Source organism: Leuresthes tenuis, unplaced genomic scaffold (assembly GCF_036924035.1).
Source record: "Leuresthes tenuis unplaced genomic scaffold, fLeuTen1.0.hap1 SCAF_8, whole genome shotgun sequence".
NCBI classification, from domain to species: Eukaryota; Metazoa; Chordata; class Actinopteri; order Atheriniformes; family Atherinopsidae; genus Leuresthes; species Leuresthes tenuis.
In genome coordinates, this window is record NW_027325362.1 from 7,759,612 (window position 1) to 7,774,151 (window position 14,540).

General features: G+C 39.4%; 2 protein-coding genes across 4 annotated transcripts; one reads left to right on the forward strand and one right to left on the reverse strand.

Moving 5' to 3' along the window:
• Window positions 1-39: 39 nt before the first annotated feature.
• nphp1 (nephronophthisis 1) lies at window positions 40-10,670 on the reverse strand. Of its 3 annotated transcripts, XM_072390643.1 has the most exons (21): window positions 10,581-10,670; window positions 9,540-9,612; window positions 8,972-9,033; window positions 8,697-8,757; window positions 8,015-8,148; window positions 7,512-7,728; window positions 6,823-6,924; window positions 6,113-6,243; window positions 5,906-5,948; window positions 5,673-5,760; window positions 4,662-4,756; window positions 4,396-4,524; window positions 4,190-4,264; window positions 3,944-4,054; window positions 3,768-3,850; window positions 3,496-3,572; window positions 3,305-3,404; window positions 2,635-2,747; window positions 2,479-2,552; window positions 2,220-2,264; window positions 41-1,979 (listed from the first exon to the last, which is right to left on the reverse strand). In XM_072390643.1, the coding sequence occupies exons 2-21, from the start codon at window positions 9,603-9,605 to the stop codon at window positions 1,701-1,703; spliced, it is 2,085 nt and encodes a 694-aa protein (XP_072246744.1). In that variant the 5' UTR covers window positions 9,606-9,612; window positions 10,581-10,670; the 3' UTR covers window positions 41-1,700. The 3 variants fall into 3 exon arrangements, with proteins under 3 accessions (XP_072246745.1, XP_072246744.1, XP_072246743.1); XM_072390644.1 differs by lacking the exon at window positions 10,581-10,670 and having other exon boundaries at window positions 40-1,979; window positions 5,906-5,945; window positions 9,540-10,472; XM_072390642.1 differs by lacking the exon at window positions 10,581-10,670 and having other exon boundaries at window positions 9,540-10,472.
• LOC140312820 (C-signal) lies at window positions 10,527-14,222 on the forward strand. The gene is made up of 4 exons (XM_072390645.1): window positions 10,527-10,912; window positions 11,327-11,504; window positions 11,668-11,762; window positions 13,644-14,222. Exons 1-4 carry the CDS (start codon window positions 10,586-10,588, stop codon window positions 13,833-13,835), a joined length of 792 nt encoding a protein of 263 aa, XP_072246746.1. The 5' UTR covers window positions 10,527-10,585; the 3' UTR covers window positions 13,836-14,222.
• The last annotated feature ends 318 nt before the right edge of the window (window positions 14,223-14,540 follow it).

The window sequence follows — 14,540 nt, forward strand, 5'->3', positions numbered from 1 at the left end:
TTGCTCTTTGGTATTAGACCCTGCACGTATCATGTCAGTCATTCATACCAACACACCTTTTCTTTGTTTTGCTCAGTTTTCACTTGAGTCATTTTTATCATCAAGAATTTTTACATCCAAGGCACAAGCAATGCATATCCAATACTAAACATGTATCTCAGTTAAAGTTGGTGCAGATATCATTGCAGTTTTATCCAAACAATACAACTCTCCCGGTCGCCATGTGCAGCATACAGTCACCACAGCAACAGCGCTGGAATGTGGAAATACAGGATGTGAAATATGATTCACCTGCAAACACTGAACCACATAAAGACTCAGTAAGTTTGTGTGTGTGCCTGTACACACTCAGGAAAACCACTTAAAGCTTTATACTGCAGACATGGAGGTATGATAATAGGCATGAGGACATTTTAGCCTCTCTTCAGATGAACAAGAGGCTGCTTGAAGTTCTGCAATAAACGTGTTAATTCGAAGAATCAGGAGCATTTTGAAAGCTAAGAGGAGCACAAATGCTTTTAGTTGGACCACATATCAACTACAAATATGTGAACGGGTTGAGAATTTGAGTTTTTTTAAGTACCAGTTTAAAATTTAGGAAATTAACCTTTTTCCTTTCTTGCAAGGGTCAAATGAAAAGACATCACAATTGTGTTTAGAGGTGAAAAGATTTGACCAGCTCTTTAGAATAAAATCTCTGGGACTTTTTACATTATCATGGGAACAGTGCATGTCAGTTTATTAAGGCTCAATGTTTGAATTCTTATTCTTGTGAATAAATATTTTTCAAAGTCTAAGCAACGACATATTTATGGAAAATAAAGTATCTTTGAACATTTCAACATATTGTACATGTTGAGGATGAGAAATAACTTCAGATGTGAAACCACAGCCATCTGACCCAACCTTCCACTACTCATGTTCTTTTATACCAGGCTAAAAAAAAACCCGTAATTATTAACCCTAAACACTGCTCTGATATCCTGTAACTCTACACCACACACACAAACACTCACACCTGACTGATGTTGAATGCATGGGCGGAAATGAGCGCAGCTTCTCAGTGACCAGTTAGATGACACAGCAGAAAATTCAGCTCATGTAAAATCAACATATGCTAATAGAAAGTTTATTACAAAAGAAATAATGTTACTTTTTACTGAAACTTTAAGAAGAGCATAGTGGAACTTATGATTAAGCATTAAAATACATTTTTTTTTTAATCATAATCAGTGTCATTTCTATTATTTTCAATAAATTAACTGGAGAGCTGATGAAGAATTGATCAAACCCATCAAAGAGTTGCCCCTTCATATCTTAAGTGTCATTTAATCAAGGTCTTTCTGTTGACCAAAAACTAATGAATGAGCCCCAAAGTTCTTGTGGGAGAGCTGCTACTTTATAAGACATTTTTAAAGAAGTGTAACTATTTCTTCATGATCTATTGGACAGAGGACAGCAGAAATTATTGTGAATTTAGACTCAACACTGGTTTTATGGGATTTTTTTTTTTAACCACAATATAAATATAAAGTATTGTCAGTCTCATCCTTAACATATCTAAAATGTTTTATCGGCACATTTCAGAATTAAATTAAACTTGTAAAGCGAACCAAAGCGACAACATGAAACATTAAAGTTGACTTTGAGATCAATTCATTCTAATCAAACGGCACTTTGCTGTGATGGGTGACGTTATGTCACCGTGACATACGGAGGAGATCAAAGCTCAGTTCTGTGACGTCAAAACCCAGATGGGGATACGTTGAGTCAAAAAAGACATCCGGACTTCCAGACTGGCCGGTGGTATGTTGGTGGTTTTTGAGAGCCTCTAAGGTGGCGAAGATGACTCTGGCCCTCTGCTCCTCTGAGGGTGGATCTGCCCAGCGATAACCAGGCAGCGAGGGAGAGTGGAGGAGGAAGTATACGGATGACATGTAGACTTTAATAAACTCCTGTTTCAGATATGACAAGTCTTTCTGCAAAGACACACAGAGCAAGCAACAGTTTATATCCACTCACACAAAAGCATTTTCAATTTTGCCAAACAGAAAAGACACTTCATTCCTCATACTGACAGCATCCTCTGCAGGCCTGTTCTGCTATTACACACACAAGGCTGGGTTTCCAACACTTCAGATGTCATTGCACTGACTTACATTCATTTTCAGTTTCAGTGCTATACATTACTTATAAGTGACTCAAGTATAGCCACAGACCTTCTGTGCTCTGCTCATGTTGGTCTCAGCCTCCAGCCAGGCACTCTGAAAGAAAACACAAAGACTGCATGAGGTTGTTTTGTTGATCCTGTCATTTAAAGTCTGTATCACAAGATTCTAACTTTTCCCAAACATGTTTTTACAAAAAATTAACAACAACTCAAAACCTGCTAATGCAATTCAGAAATAACACAGCTAAACTAATTCTGATTTAAAGACAGTTCATAATAAACATGAAAACAAAGCCCTCCTTTCATACCCTGAGAGCATCCAGTAGATCTGTCTGGTCCAGCAGCACAGGAAAGGTTGAAAGCACCGGACTGCATATCAGATCTTAAACAAAGATAAATGTGGAAATAGAAATCTGTCTTAAAACTTTTTGGATTCGGTAAGTAGCGCAGAAGTTGAGTGTTACCTGCATTCTGCATGGTCGGCCTGTCCATCAGCAGCGTGTCGGCCAGCAGCTGCCGGTGCAGAGCCAGCAGGTGGACGCAGCTCAGGCAGTGCAGGAGAGTGTCTGGAAGGAGACTGAAGAGGAAAAGGCCTTTGTCACGAATCTACACTGCCGACAGAGAGCTTTCAGGTCCTTTTTATATCTGCTGTAAAAGGACTGACCGGCGCTCTGGTGTATCCTGCTTTTATCAGGATATCTTCACTTGAATTTGTTAAAAAAAAAAAAAAAAAAAGTCACTGAATCCATTTGGCTCAAGAGGCATTCCTATAATAAGAAGTCTTGAGGCTGCCACTACTACCAAAGCAACATAAAGTCTGAATCCATACACACATCAACATTTCTGTCTTGTAATAAATTGACTAAATAGCATGAGTTGCTTTCAATGTTGATAACCGTGTATTTACTGATTTTAAAAATTCAACTGAATCTATTTCAAGATGTGTCTGAAGCAACATAATGTGTAAAGCCTTCTGAGGTCTAAAAGCTTTCTGCTAGCACTACGCACTTATGCACCTCAGGGAGCCGGGAAAGTGTTTGACTAAATCTTGGAACTATTTATTGATATGGAATTAGATCACATAATCCACTGCATGTGTTCAAGCTCTGTGACTTTTCTCACTGATCCTCCTACCTGAGCTGCGTTCTGGTCCGGCTGCTGGCTGATCTGAGCTTAACGATCAGTTTGGGCTGCCGTCTGGCCTGAAGCATCTGCTGGAAAACACCACCAGGAGCTGGGGAGAAGAGACGCAATTTAAACCCATCGCTCCAGTTTTCCTTTTGAACATCATGTAATAAAGTCAAAGTTGACACAATCCCTCTTACATCCTCTGTTAACTGATGCCTCCACCAACACATCCTTCTCATAGGGAGTGCCACCATTCACTGGCACCTCATAGGTCCTATAAGCACAAGATTAGATTTTAGATATATATTATTTTTAAATATCAAGTGACATATTATTGATATGAGCTCTTCTTTTGCACTTATGATAGATATCCAGTGTATGTAGCTGTGCTAGGTTACGTTTTTCTTGATTCTTTCATTTTCCCTTCATTTACAGATACTTCTTTGTGCAAGTCGTTTAGTGTATGCACCTGTTCTGGAGTGGATTTCCAGCGTCATCAAGCAATTTTAGGAAGGCCCAGCCACAGCTCAGGTCTCCTCTCTCACCTGTAGACTAAAACACACATAAGATCCGATCTGTGTCCCTCCAAAGAAAAGTTTCCCATTTCCTGCCTTTCATTAGTATTTGCATCACATGTGTCTTTACATTTCGTATAAAAGTGACTCCAAGTTCAAAGAGGACTCCGAGGTTAGGAGATGAAGAGTTGCAACGCAGGAAAAAGTCTCCATCCAGGAGGGTTGGCAGGATGCCAGTCGTCTGGACAATAAGACAAATAAACACACACCATCGTGACAATGCAGCTCAGTACAGCGATCAGAGTTTGAGCAAGACAAGTGTTTGTAATTCAGTGTTCATGATTTCGTAAGGAAAGTAGCCGGAGTGTCCTCATACCCTCGGAGAGAAGCTCCAGGTCTTTGGGCTCTTGGAGTTGTAAGCTGCCCGAACTGTGTGGATGTTACTCAACACCTGGAACACAAGTGCAGCTGAGGTGAGAAATAAAAAAGTGTATTCAACTGTTTCCACTCTACTGAGACATGAGGAGGTACAGAAAAACAGGAAGAAAAAGGCTGTATACATAACCGAGGCATCCCTTATACCTGAACTCCATCAAAGGCACAGAGGCGGATGTGCCTGCTGAGGACCTGAACTCCAACTCCAGGAGTGGGAATCATCCTGCAACTCCACAATGTGTAACAAACACAAGTTCTGACCTGGCGAGCCCGAACCTGCATGACAGGAGACTCACAAGTTATTTATAAAGTATATTCATAGGAGGATGCCCTGCACTTTTGCATTATCTTTGTTAAACACTATGCTTTCATTACACTAATAAACACACTCATTTTCAGAGGAACACACTCACTCTGCCAGTGTCAGGGTCCAGAAAGAGGTCTTTAAAGGAGAGCTGTGATTGGCTGAGCTCAGGCTGAATATAGTGACTTCCTCTGTATGTTACGCCTGTAACGGGACACAAACGGTGACAGCTTTGTCTTTTAAGCACACAAAGAAGCAACAGTGAGTGGCAGCCCACATATTTCAACTGTAAAACAGAAATGAAGTAATATCACCAACATAACTAATGCAATACACATACATGGGATGAACAAAATCTCGCATGTCCTATATCACAATTCAGTATACTTTACAAAAAACACAAACTACAGCAGTAAAAATGACAACAGCTCTCTGCTCTCTGTACCTACGGAGGCTGTTGCAGGGATTGTGCTGAAGTCTATACTGTGTTGTGGCAGTTTGTCAAATTCTTGTACATGACAAAAACTGCAGTTTAACACAATGAAATTATGCAACACAAGCATGCTTGTCCCCTCACCGAGGGATGCCTGGGGGTCTTAGTGGAGAAAGCTTTTTAGGTTTTAGGTGTCATTTTCGTATTCAGAGCCTCATGTTCATTCATGCAGAAATGTAGTTAAACGGCTAATAAGTCCCTCTTTGCCTTCATTTTTTTCAAAAATAAATGCAAAACCTTCAAATTTCAGTATCACACGTGACAATTTGCTGGTTCTCTTTGCCGATATTAAATTTGTGGGTTTTTGGCTCTTGGTTAGTCAAAACTAGCAAACCAAAGGAGTGTTGATTTGATTTGATTGTGATCTGAATCAAGAGAGTCACTGACTCAGTATTACTCATAATAAGAAGCTACGATTTATTGTTGCCCTATGACACTTATTCAACCTGTAACATTTTCTTAGGCAACAGTTAAGGAGTTCGGCTGTAATCAGTACCAGTAAGTGTAATTGCATTCAAATTTGAACCTGTCTGTTTCTATTTAAAGACAACACATCTCTCTTTCACACACACACACACACACACACACACACACACACGCGTACACACACAACATCTGTATAATGACCTTCTTCCACCAGCAGTTTAGTGAGAGTTGATGGTCTGAATCCTGAAGGTATCGCTCCCATGGCTGACAGCACATCTGTTGCATCAATCTGTCATACACACAAAGACACCGAAAGTCGTAAATATACTCTAGAAAACTTGTATAATTGTGAATTAAATATTTCTTTGCATAAAAAATTATCAGTAGCGCTATTTCTAGTGATTAGAACTGTGGAGTTTGCACAGTGGGTTTACCTCAGTGAGAGCCTTTCTGAGAATCGACCAGTTGGAGGCACTGCTGTGACAGATGTATTAATAAATTACACATGAAAAAAGGATTTCTACTGGTTTTATTGGTGTTTTGACTGACTGAAGTCCTTTTGAACTGGTACCTTTACTAATGTGAACAGAAACAAATCAGGAAGCTTCATGCGATTAAACTGAAGGGTCAAAATGTTGAACCTCTGTTTTTCTTGACTGTCCATCGGCTCTTCACCATCTTCATCTTCCGACTCTTCATTTTCATCATCATCATCCTCGTCATCATCATCTTCATCATCATCTTTATCCTCATCATCAACGCCAGAGCCAGACTAACACAGAATAGAGAAACAATACATAAAACAGACACTAGAGAGGCCAGTTTGTTTGTGAATGTATCTTTGCTCAAATATGAAGAAATTTAGGGCATCTTACATCCACCACAGTTGGTTGTAATTTAATGTCCCTAATCATGTTTATACTTTAAATGTCACTGGATATTTTGTATTGTAAGTATTCCATCTATTCATTTTCTATACGTGCTGAAACCAACTCAGGGTCGTGGGGGGGCTGAAGCCTATCCCAGCTGCCATTGGGCGGGAGGCAGAGTGCATGCCACTCCATCACAGGGCCACACAGAGACGTACAACCATCCACGATCACACTCACCAACTAGGGTCAATTCTAGAGTCACCAATTAATCTAACATGCATTTTTTTGAGCGATGGGAGAAAGCCGGAGTACCCGGAGAGAATCGACGCATACACGGGGAGAACATGCAAACTCCACACAGAAAGGCCCCAGGATTCAAACCAGGAACCCTCTTTCTGTGAGGCGACGGTGCTAATCACCAACCACAATGCAGCCCCATTTAAAGTATTGAATGTTTGAATGTGATGCAGTCTTTGTACCTTAAGGAAGGTTTTTGGAACCACTCCTCTGTTGCCTTTGGTGTCCTCAGCCAGCCACCATCCATCTGCTGTCTTCCTGATTATCCTCAATACGTCCCCCCTCTGAAACAGAAACACATCTCAACATTAGTGGCAAATTAGTAACAAACAGACTTCTGATTTATTTTTTTATTTCCCAATGGTTTCAAGTAAAGCACATGAAAATCATATAAACTACAATACAATTTACATGTCCTATTCCAAATAATCGCATGCCTACAGATGGCATGATGATATCTGCCATACACACCAAAGGCAAGATTTTAATGAAATTTACATATATGACAAACTTCTGTGACATATTTCTGCTTCCTTTCCATTAAGCATGAAATTTCAATTCTAACTGCCGGACTGTAGCCAGTCTGAATGGCTAAAGCACCATTTTCTGTTTAAACTAAATACTGTATAATACAATCCCATTCTCAAGTGTTAAAGAGAAATATTTTGAAAGGACATTCTGGTTGTGGCAGGGAACAGCTCTTACTGTTCCACAGTAATTATACCTGAGCTTCGCACTTACTGTGCCACTTCTTTAAATATATAAGCAAATCCTTTGGCAAAAATAGTTCCACCTTTACATACCACTGCATGTTACTGACATATAGTCCTTTTGTGTTCTACTGGTGTCTCTGAAACATGAAGTAATTCACCTGAGTAGTCAAATCTCCTTCCTGCTCTCCTTTGAAATCACTGAGGACTGTGTAGATTTGCGGGTCAGATTGAGATGGTGGCTTTACAGCCCTGCTCCCATCTTCATCATCATCGTCATCATCATCATCATCATCATCATCATCATCATCACCACTTCTGTCTTCGTCGTCATCTTCATCAACACCATCTTGACCATCATCTTCCTTGAAAATATTGCTGTGAATCAAGACACAGGTGTCAGACTATAGTTCCAGGGTTTTTTTTTTAAATCAGGTTTTGTTTTATCAGGTTTCCTCAACAAACTTAAAATTAGGGAATTTCACATTTTACTAAGGTCGGTGCTGTAAAAAGGATAAAAAATGCATTAAACTTTTGATACTCTGCAGCAGGAAACACAACTAATGTCTCTGGATAAAAAAAAAAGAGATGCTGTGTAACTGAGAAGGCACCATAAACTTTAGTGCCTTTTTTTCTCATTTGCAGCGAACACACAGGTTCTCACCCTGCTTCTTTGCTGGGTCCTGGAGGTGAGATCTCCAGAGCAAGTGTGTGAAGACGCTCCAAGATATTTTGCAGTCGTCTCTCCACTTCCTGTTTTCTTTGATCATAGTTCCCCACAGGAGCCAGCTCATCAGCCTAGAAAACAAAGCAGCATGTTATGACTTTAGCTTAGGCATCAGTTTAGACTGGTGTACTGTGACATTACTGAGACATATGCTGTTGGTCTGTCAGTTTAAAAAACTGAATTTCATTTATTGCTCAACAATTCGTATAAGAAAGTGTTAATACTTTTCAATAACAAATAACGTTGATAGCAACTTTACAACTCCATTGTAACTGAAATAGACTTTTGAATATTAGTCATACATAATGCCCATTCACTCAATAGAGATCATTAAAGTTTAAGTTTAATGGAAGGCCCAGCCACAACCCAGGTCTCCTCTCTCACCTGTAGACTAAAACACACATAAGATCCGATCTGTGTCCCTCCAAAGAAAAGTTTCCCATTTCCTGCCTTTCATTAGTATTTGCATCACATGTGTCTTTACATTTCGTATAAAAGTGACTCCAAGTTCAAAGAGGACTCCGAGGTTAGGAGTCCTTCTTATTCTTTAATGGAATAATTGCAAATACAGGCTTGAGTGAATGTTTCTTTGACATCCTACTGACAGTGAAGCACTAACCTTTGTCAGTTTTTGCAGTGACTTTAATGTTTTCTCTGCAGATATCTGCAACTCTTGACATCTGTTGGGACATTGACATCTTATCAAAAACTGAAATCTTAAACATTACATTAAAAAGGCAATCAAGACCAACTAAATTCTAACCGGAGAGAAAAAGGAACCAAAAGAAAAGCAGGTTCCACTGGTAGTCAAGATTAATGTCCTGGTCTTAGTTATAGCTACAGCGATGGTAGAAGTTTAGGAATCACAGCTGCTCCCCAGTCAGTGATATTTACCTTCGAAATGCCTCTTCATTAGATTCAACCTGACTCTGCACATCTTTCACCAGACTGTCAACCTGTTTCAGAGGAAAAAGTTGAGTGCAGCTGAGGTTGATTGCACTAGGGATTAACTACTTTAAGTACATTTCACAGTGTAAATCTTGATTCATGCAGCAAATCTGTGGCAAAAATAAGTGCAATTTACAGAGTGCACTCGTGTCTTTTGCTGTCTAGCCAAAAGGAAGTTAAACACCATAGCATCAAGGCTGCAGGCCAGACTCAGCTTCGCATATCAGTATTTCAATAAAGAAGTCGTAATGCCTATCCTCGTGTTTATTCTGTAAAACAACTTTTTTTTAAAGGATATTCTCAGTCTTTACCGTTTGACAGTTATACTAGCTCGCCCCTCATCAATAACGAGTTTACTTTACAAGTGGACAAAGCAAGATTTAGGACCACTAAATTTGGAAAGTGATCGGTTTGTGTCACAGTTTGAGCTACAACTGCAACTTAAGACGTTTTACTATCGGTTACGCTTCTGTACAAACACATGCACAAATGTTGGCGCCATCCTTAAACAAACCTGTCTTTTGACTTCGTCCGCTTCTCCCTGGATGAGCTGCAACGGTCCTCTTCTTTTTAGCGGCATTTATATGCTGTTTAGAGTGACAAAGCCCATATGTTAGCCGATCAACTAGCTTGCTAACAGACGCTACACCTTCATTGGTCGCTAGGGAACCGACTTCTTCGTTGGATACAGTCGCTCGTTTATTACTTATTTCCTTCTTTTTTAAGTGTTTTGTTTATTTATTAATAATATATCTAAAAATATTAAAATGATTTGCTTTTTATGTTTGTATACTCAGAACTGTATTCATGATTCATATATATACTGTGACCATCTAAACTTTTTCTTTTTCTTTCAGTGAGGGATTATTATCCCACTACCGCCATCTACTGGGCTGTTATATGCAACGCCATAGGTAGGTATATACTTGATATAGTTCAACAATTATATACTTGAAGCAAACTGTTTATTCTAGGGGACTTTAATCTTATCACTTATTATTATATTATAATACCAGTTAGATTAGCTCAATTATTTCAGAAGACTTTAATTCTTTTATTGCAATTTTTTTGTTTTTAATTTTAACTATTTTCACTTCATAATGCATCAATTAATAATTTTAAGCAACCCTTAATTGATAACATTTTTCTCCTTTGTGTCCTTTTAAAAAAAACACAGGTGTCATGCACGCTTTATTAACAGGCACGTGTAAGTATTAACATTGTGTAAGTGCCTTTAAAACGACCTAAAGGAGGCGTACTTTGCTTGTTGTGAAACTTGTTACTTTCAAGTACCCCCCGTCAGTTTTCCTGACTGAATTTAGAATTAACGATTTCATGAGAAAGGATCAATGTCTTCAATATTTTTGCAAATTTAACTTGTAGATTTACCTCATAGATCTCATAAAACTAAACATTTTAAAATTTTTCACCTGGCGAGGCCTGGTTTGTCCCCTTCAATTATTGAGATTACGAAACTCCGGGGGACTTGAAAGCAGCAAATAGTGACTGTAGCAAACAGTGACTGTTACATCATTTAAGTGTAGTGGTCGTTTACCAACAATGGCTGCCCCCATCGCTCTCATTCAAGGTGCTGGCAGAGGACTGGGGCTGGAATTCTGCAAACACATATTGAAAAATAAAAGCCTCGCTGCTGTAATAGCGACATGCCGAAACCCAGACGGGGCGGCGGAGCTGCGGGGCCTGGTTGGCCAACACCCGGGCAGGCTCACGGTTCTCAAGCTGGACGTGAACCAGGAGGAGGACATCCGCGGTGCTTCAGAGCGGGTTAAGGAGAACTTCGGTCGACTGGATCTCATCGTCAACGCCTCGGCGATGCTTCATCCTTCCGGGAAAGGAGAGACCAGTCTGAGAGATGTTTCTGCACAGGTTGAGCTTGATTGTTCTGTTTTTATCAGCCATTAATTCCTAAAGGACTCAAATAAGAGCGTTAGTCATCTTATTATATCACATGGGAATGATGTCAGTGTAACTTGCATTGTCTGTAAGTCCAAAGATCTAACATTTCAATTGGGCCATCTGTTAGTAAATGTAGGAGCATATTTCTTCTGTAATGGACCAGATCACCTGCTTTCTCTACTAAGCATTATGGCAGGCAGCGTCCTGTCCATCCACACTAAGATGGACTAAGTTCCACTCGCTGATCTTTGCTGATGCTATCTGGAGTCACATTGATCACAAAGATTTTTTTGATCAACTGACAAGCTCATTCCTCCATTTACAACCTCCTTAAAAGAGAGTTGTTTCAATTACGAATCAAATTGCATATTTTGTCCTCTTCAGGGTATCATTTCCACCTTGACAACCAACACAGTGGGTCCTCTGGTCATGGCCAAATATTTCACCCCCCTTCTTCAGAAGGGTAGTGGTGGTTTTGGTCAACAGCCTGCAGAGAAGGCCAAGCAGCACAGCGGCATCATCGTGAACATCACAGCTAAAGTGGGCTCCATCGGTGATAATGGTATCTATCTGAACAGTGATGTTTTCTGTGCACATATTATACAGGCTACACCACTGCTCAAGCATTAGCAAGTTCACAAGTATTCACCTGTCAAGACATGTTGCTGTGATTGCTTATGTGGTATGATTTTTCTTTTCTCCCAATCTCCACTCTGACCTCTCAGGACTTGGTGGGTGGTACAGCTACAGAATGTCTAAAGCAGCTCTCAACATGGCTACCAGAAATTTGTCTATAGAGCTGGGCCGCAGTCGGCCAAAGGTAAGTGCCGGTTTAGTGCTTTTTAATTTCCCTTTGAAATGTGGGATTATTAGTACCTTTCAACTATGGTGGCTGAGAGAAGGACAAAATGCAAGCTAATCAAGAGAAAGAATCTTTAGTTTACAACACGTGTCTCTCAAATGCGTACAGTACAGACAAATACACAACCTCGCTACAATTGGTCGCAACAATACAACAGAAACATGCTTTCAACAGTGAAAAGATTAACATAAAAGTTTCTGGGAATACTGTTTTTTAACTTATTCTTTCATTTTAATTTTTTTTATATGACAAAACCTACAAGAAAAGAAGGCAAGGATGGGTCCCTGCACAGACATCACAAAGACCTGAAAGTTTGAATATTAATCAAAAAGAGACCCCATGTGGTAAACCTATTAGTATCACTTATTTATCAGCCAAGCATGGCCTCATAAGTTGCAGTCCTAACCTTTCCATTAACCATGGGCCTGTGCTAAATTTAGGATAGTGTATTTTATCAAATGTTTGTGTTGCAGGTGTATTTTTGAGGTATGTCAGAAAGGTTTGGTCTCAATCCTGTCAGATGCAACATTGGCTGTTTTTTTTTTAAAGGATCTCTTCACCATATAAAGAACAATATAAGTATAATATATAGAAGCGATCCAAACCAGTCAGTGGACGTATTGTGGAGAATATGAGTGTGTAGATATTATTTAATGCAGTTTGGCAAATTTGATACATGGACAGGCATCCAATGTTTATAGTTCAGTGAACATTTAAAAAAAACTAACAGCATTTACTTTATTCAACTTCAAATCTTTAAAAGTTACCATTTCCTTCTGTTCACAAATCTTATATAAAGATGCTTATTGGGGAAAGTTAAACAGCATAGTTTCTCTCTGACTTCAGTCCTAATTTTTTCATTTTCTAAGAGAACTGATTGGTCAGGAGGCATTGCTTATACATGTATTCAACTATTATTACAGAACCTGCTCCAGAGCAGGTTAGGTACCCTGCATAAGTTGCCATGGTGATACCACTTTGCAAAGCCAAACATCCTTCTTTGTAGTAGAGGTATCAGGTCTTTAAAGCCAGTCGATTAACAGTTTGGACTCTCAAATCAACCATAATGACAGAAAATGAACCTTTTGACACGTGTTGTATTCAGGATTAGAAAATGGAAATATGAAACCACAATAACAACTACTACAACTAATCCTACTCATCACTGATGTGGTGGCAACAGCTGAATTTCTGTCTAAACAACAAATTGTTTGCTTCAATTGTCAGGCTAGTAATTAGCAAAATACTAAGGGTATACCAACAATAGTTTGTACCTGACAATCTCCTTTGGTAACAATTATTAAAGCTGCCATTTTAAAGCCTTTTGGGCAGTCACCATCTGGTGTTTCTTGCAGTGACCATATTTGAGAAAGTGGCTTCAGAGAGTGATGCTTTAAACCTGTAAGGAAAAGCATGCCTCTCTTTGAGGCCTAGTATCTGCTTTACGATGGACTTATTGCCAGAAAGACCAGAGGCACACTTATCACAAAGAGGGAATGCATCTAATTACACTGAAATGACTTGTGGGAAAAATGTACTGACTTTGTATTTCATATGAAAAGTAAAGCCAGAGGTTTTGGGGCCAGCCTCTAGTGGATGTCAGTGATATTACACCTCAAGGCACAAAGGTGTCCATCTTTATGCACAGTTTATGGAGGTGATCATTTATTTGCAATGAAATCTGAATCTGTGTGCATGTGTTTTCTTAGGTTGCTGTGCATTGAGCTCACACAGCTACCATCCATCTTTCTACTAAAGTATCAGAGAAAGAAAGCATGTTTGAATCCGATCAGAGAGATTAATTCTCTTACTGCCATTATTTTCTTTCCGTGTTTCCAGGTGCTGTGTGTGTCCTTGCATCCAGGAACAGTTAACACAGACCTCTCCCGGCCTTATCACAGGAACGTGCCAAAAGACAAGTTGTTCAGTGCTGAACACTCAGTAAGCTGCCTGATGGGTATCATAAACTCACTAAGTATCGAGAAAACTGGAAAGGCGTACAACTGGGATGGGACTGAGCTTCCTTGGTAGAATTGACTTGTGGAAAAAGAGAGAGAAGTGACTTTATCGCTGCTGTTCTCTGTAACAAACACTCAGATCAGACAGTGCTGAGATGAGCTGGACATTATAACTGAAAGAATTTAAACAAATGATGTACAGCGGGTGTCTGGCGGAGTCACAGCCCAAACAGCTGCAGATGAAACTCCTTCGCTACCTCATTATTAGCCAAAGTGCTTTAATCACCATTGCTGCAAATAAGGCCATCACACAGAGGCCAGATGTGGCCTGAGATTTAACACAGCTGTAACACCCACTGAAGCGATGTAGCACATGTCATTTGTTGGTAGAAATGATGAAATATTGACTAATCTTGACTTTCTTTCAGTATCCTTAATAAAGCGATTTATATTAAAGGAATGTTAATGCATTATCTGATTCTTCATAAGTTTATTGCACTAGACTTTTACAGATTTCTCAAAGCAACTTACAGAGAACTTGAAAATGATGTTAACTGATGCCCACAAAGCTGGTTATGGGTCAGTGATAAAGGATAACAAAGCTCTCCCAGCCTAATGCTATCACTGTCTGTAATATTATTAAAAAATGAAGGGAGGTCAAACAAGATCTCAGACTTTAGTCTATCTAAAGAATTCAAAGTAACATCTGGATATACCAGTTGTTTTAGAATTAGGTGCTATGAACACATTAATTCAAATTTATGTAAGATAGCCAGTT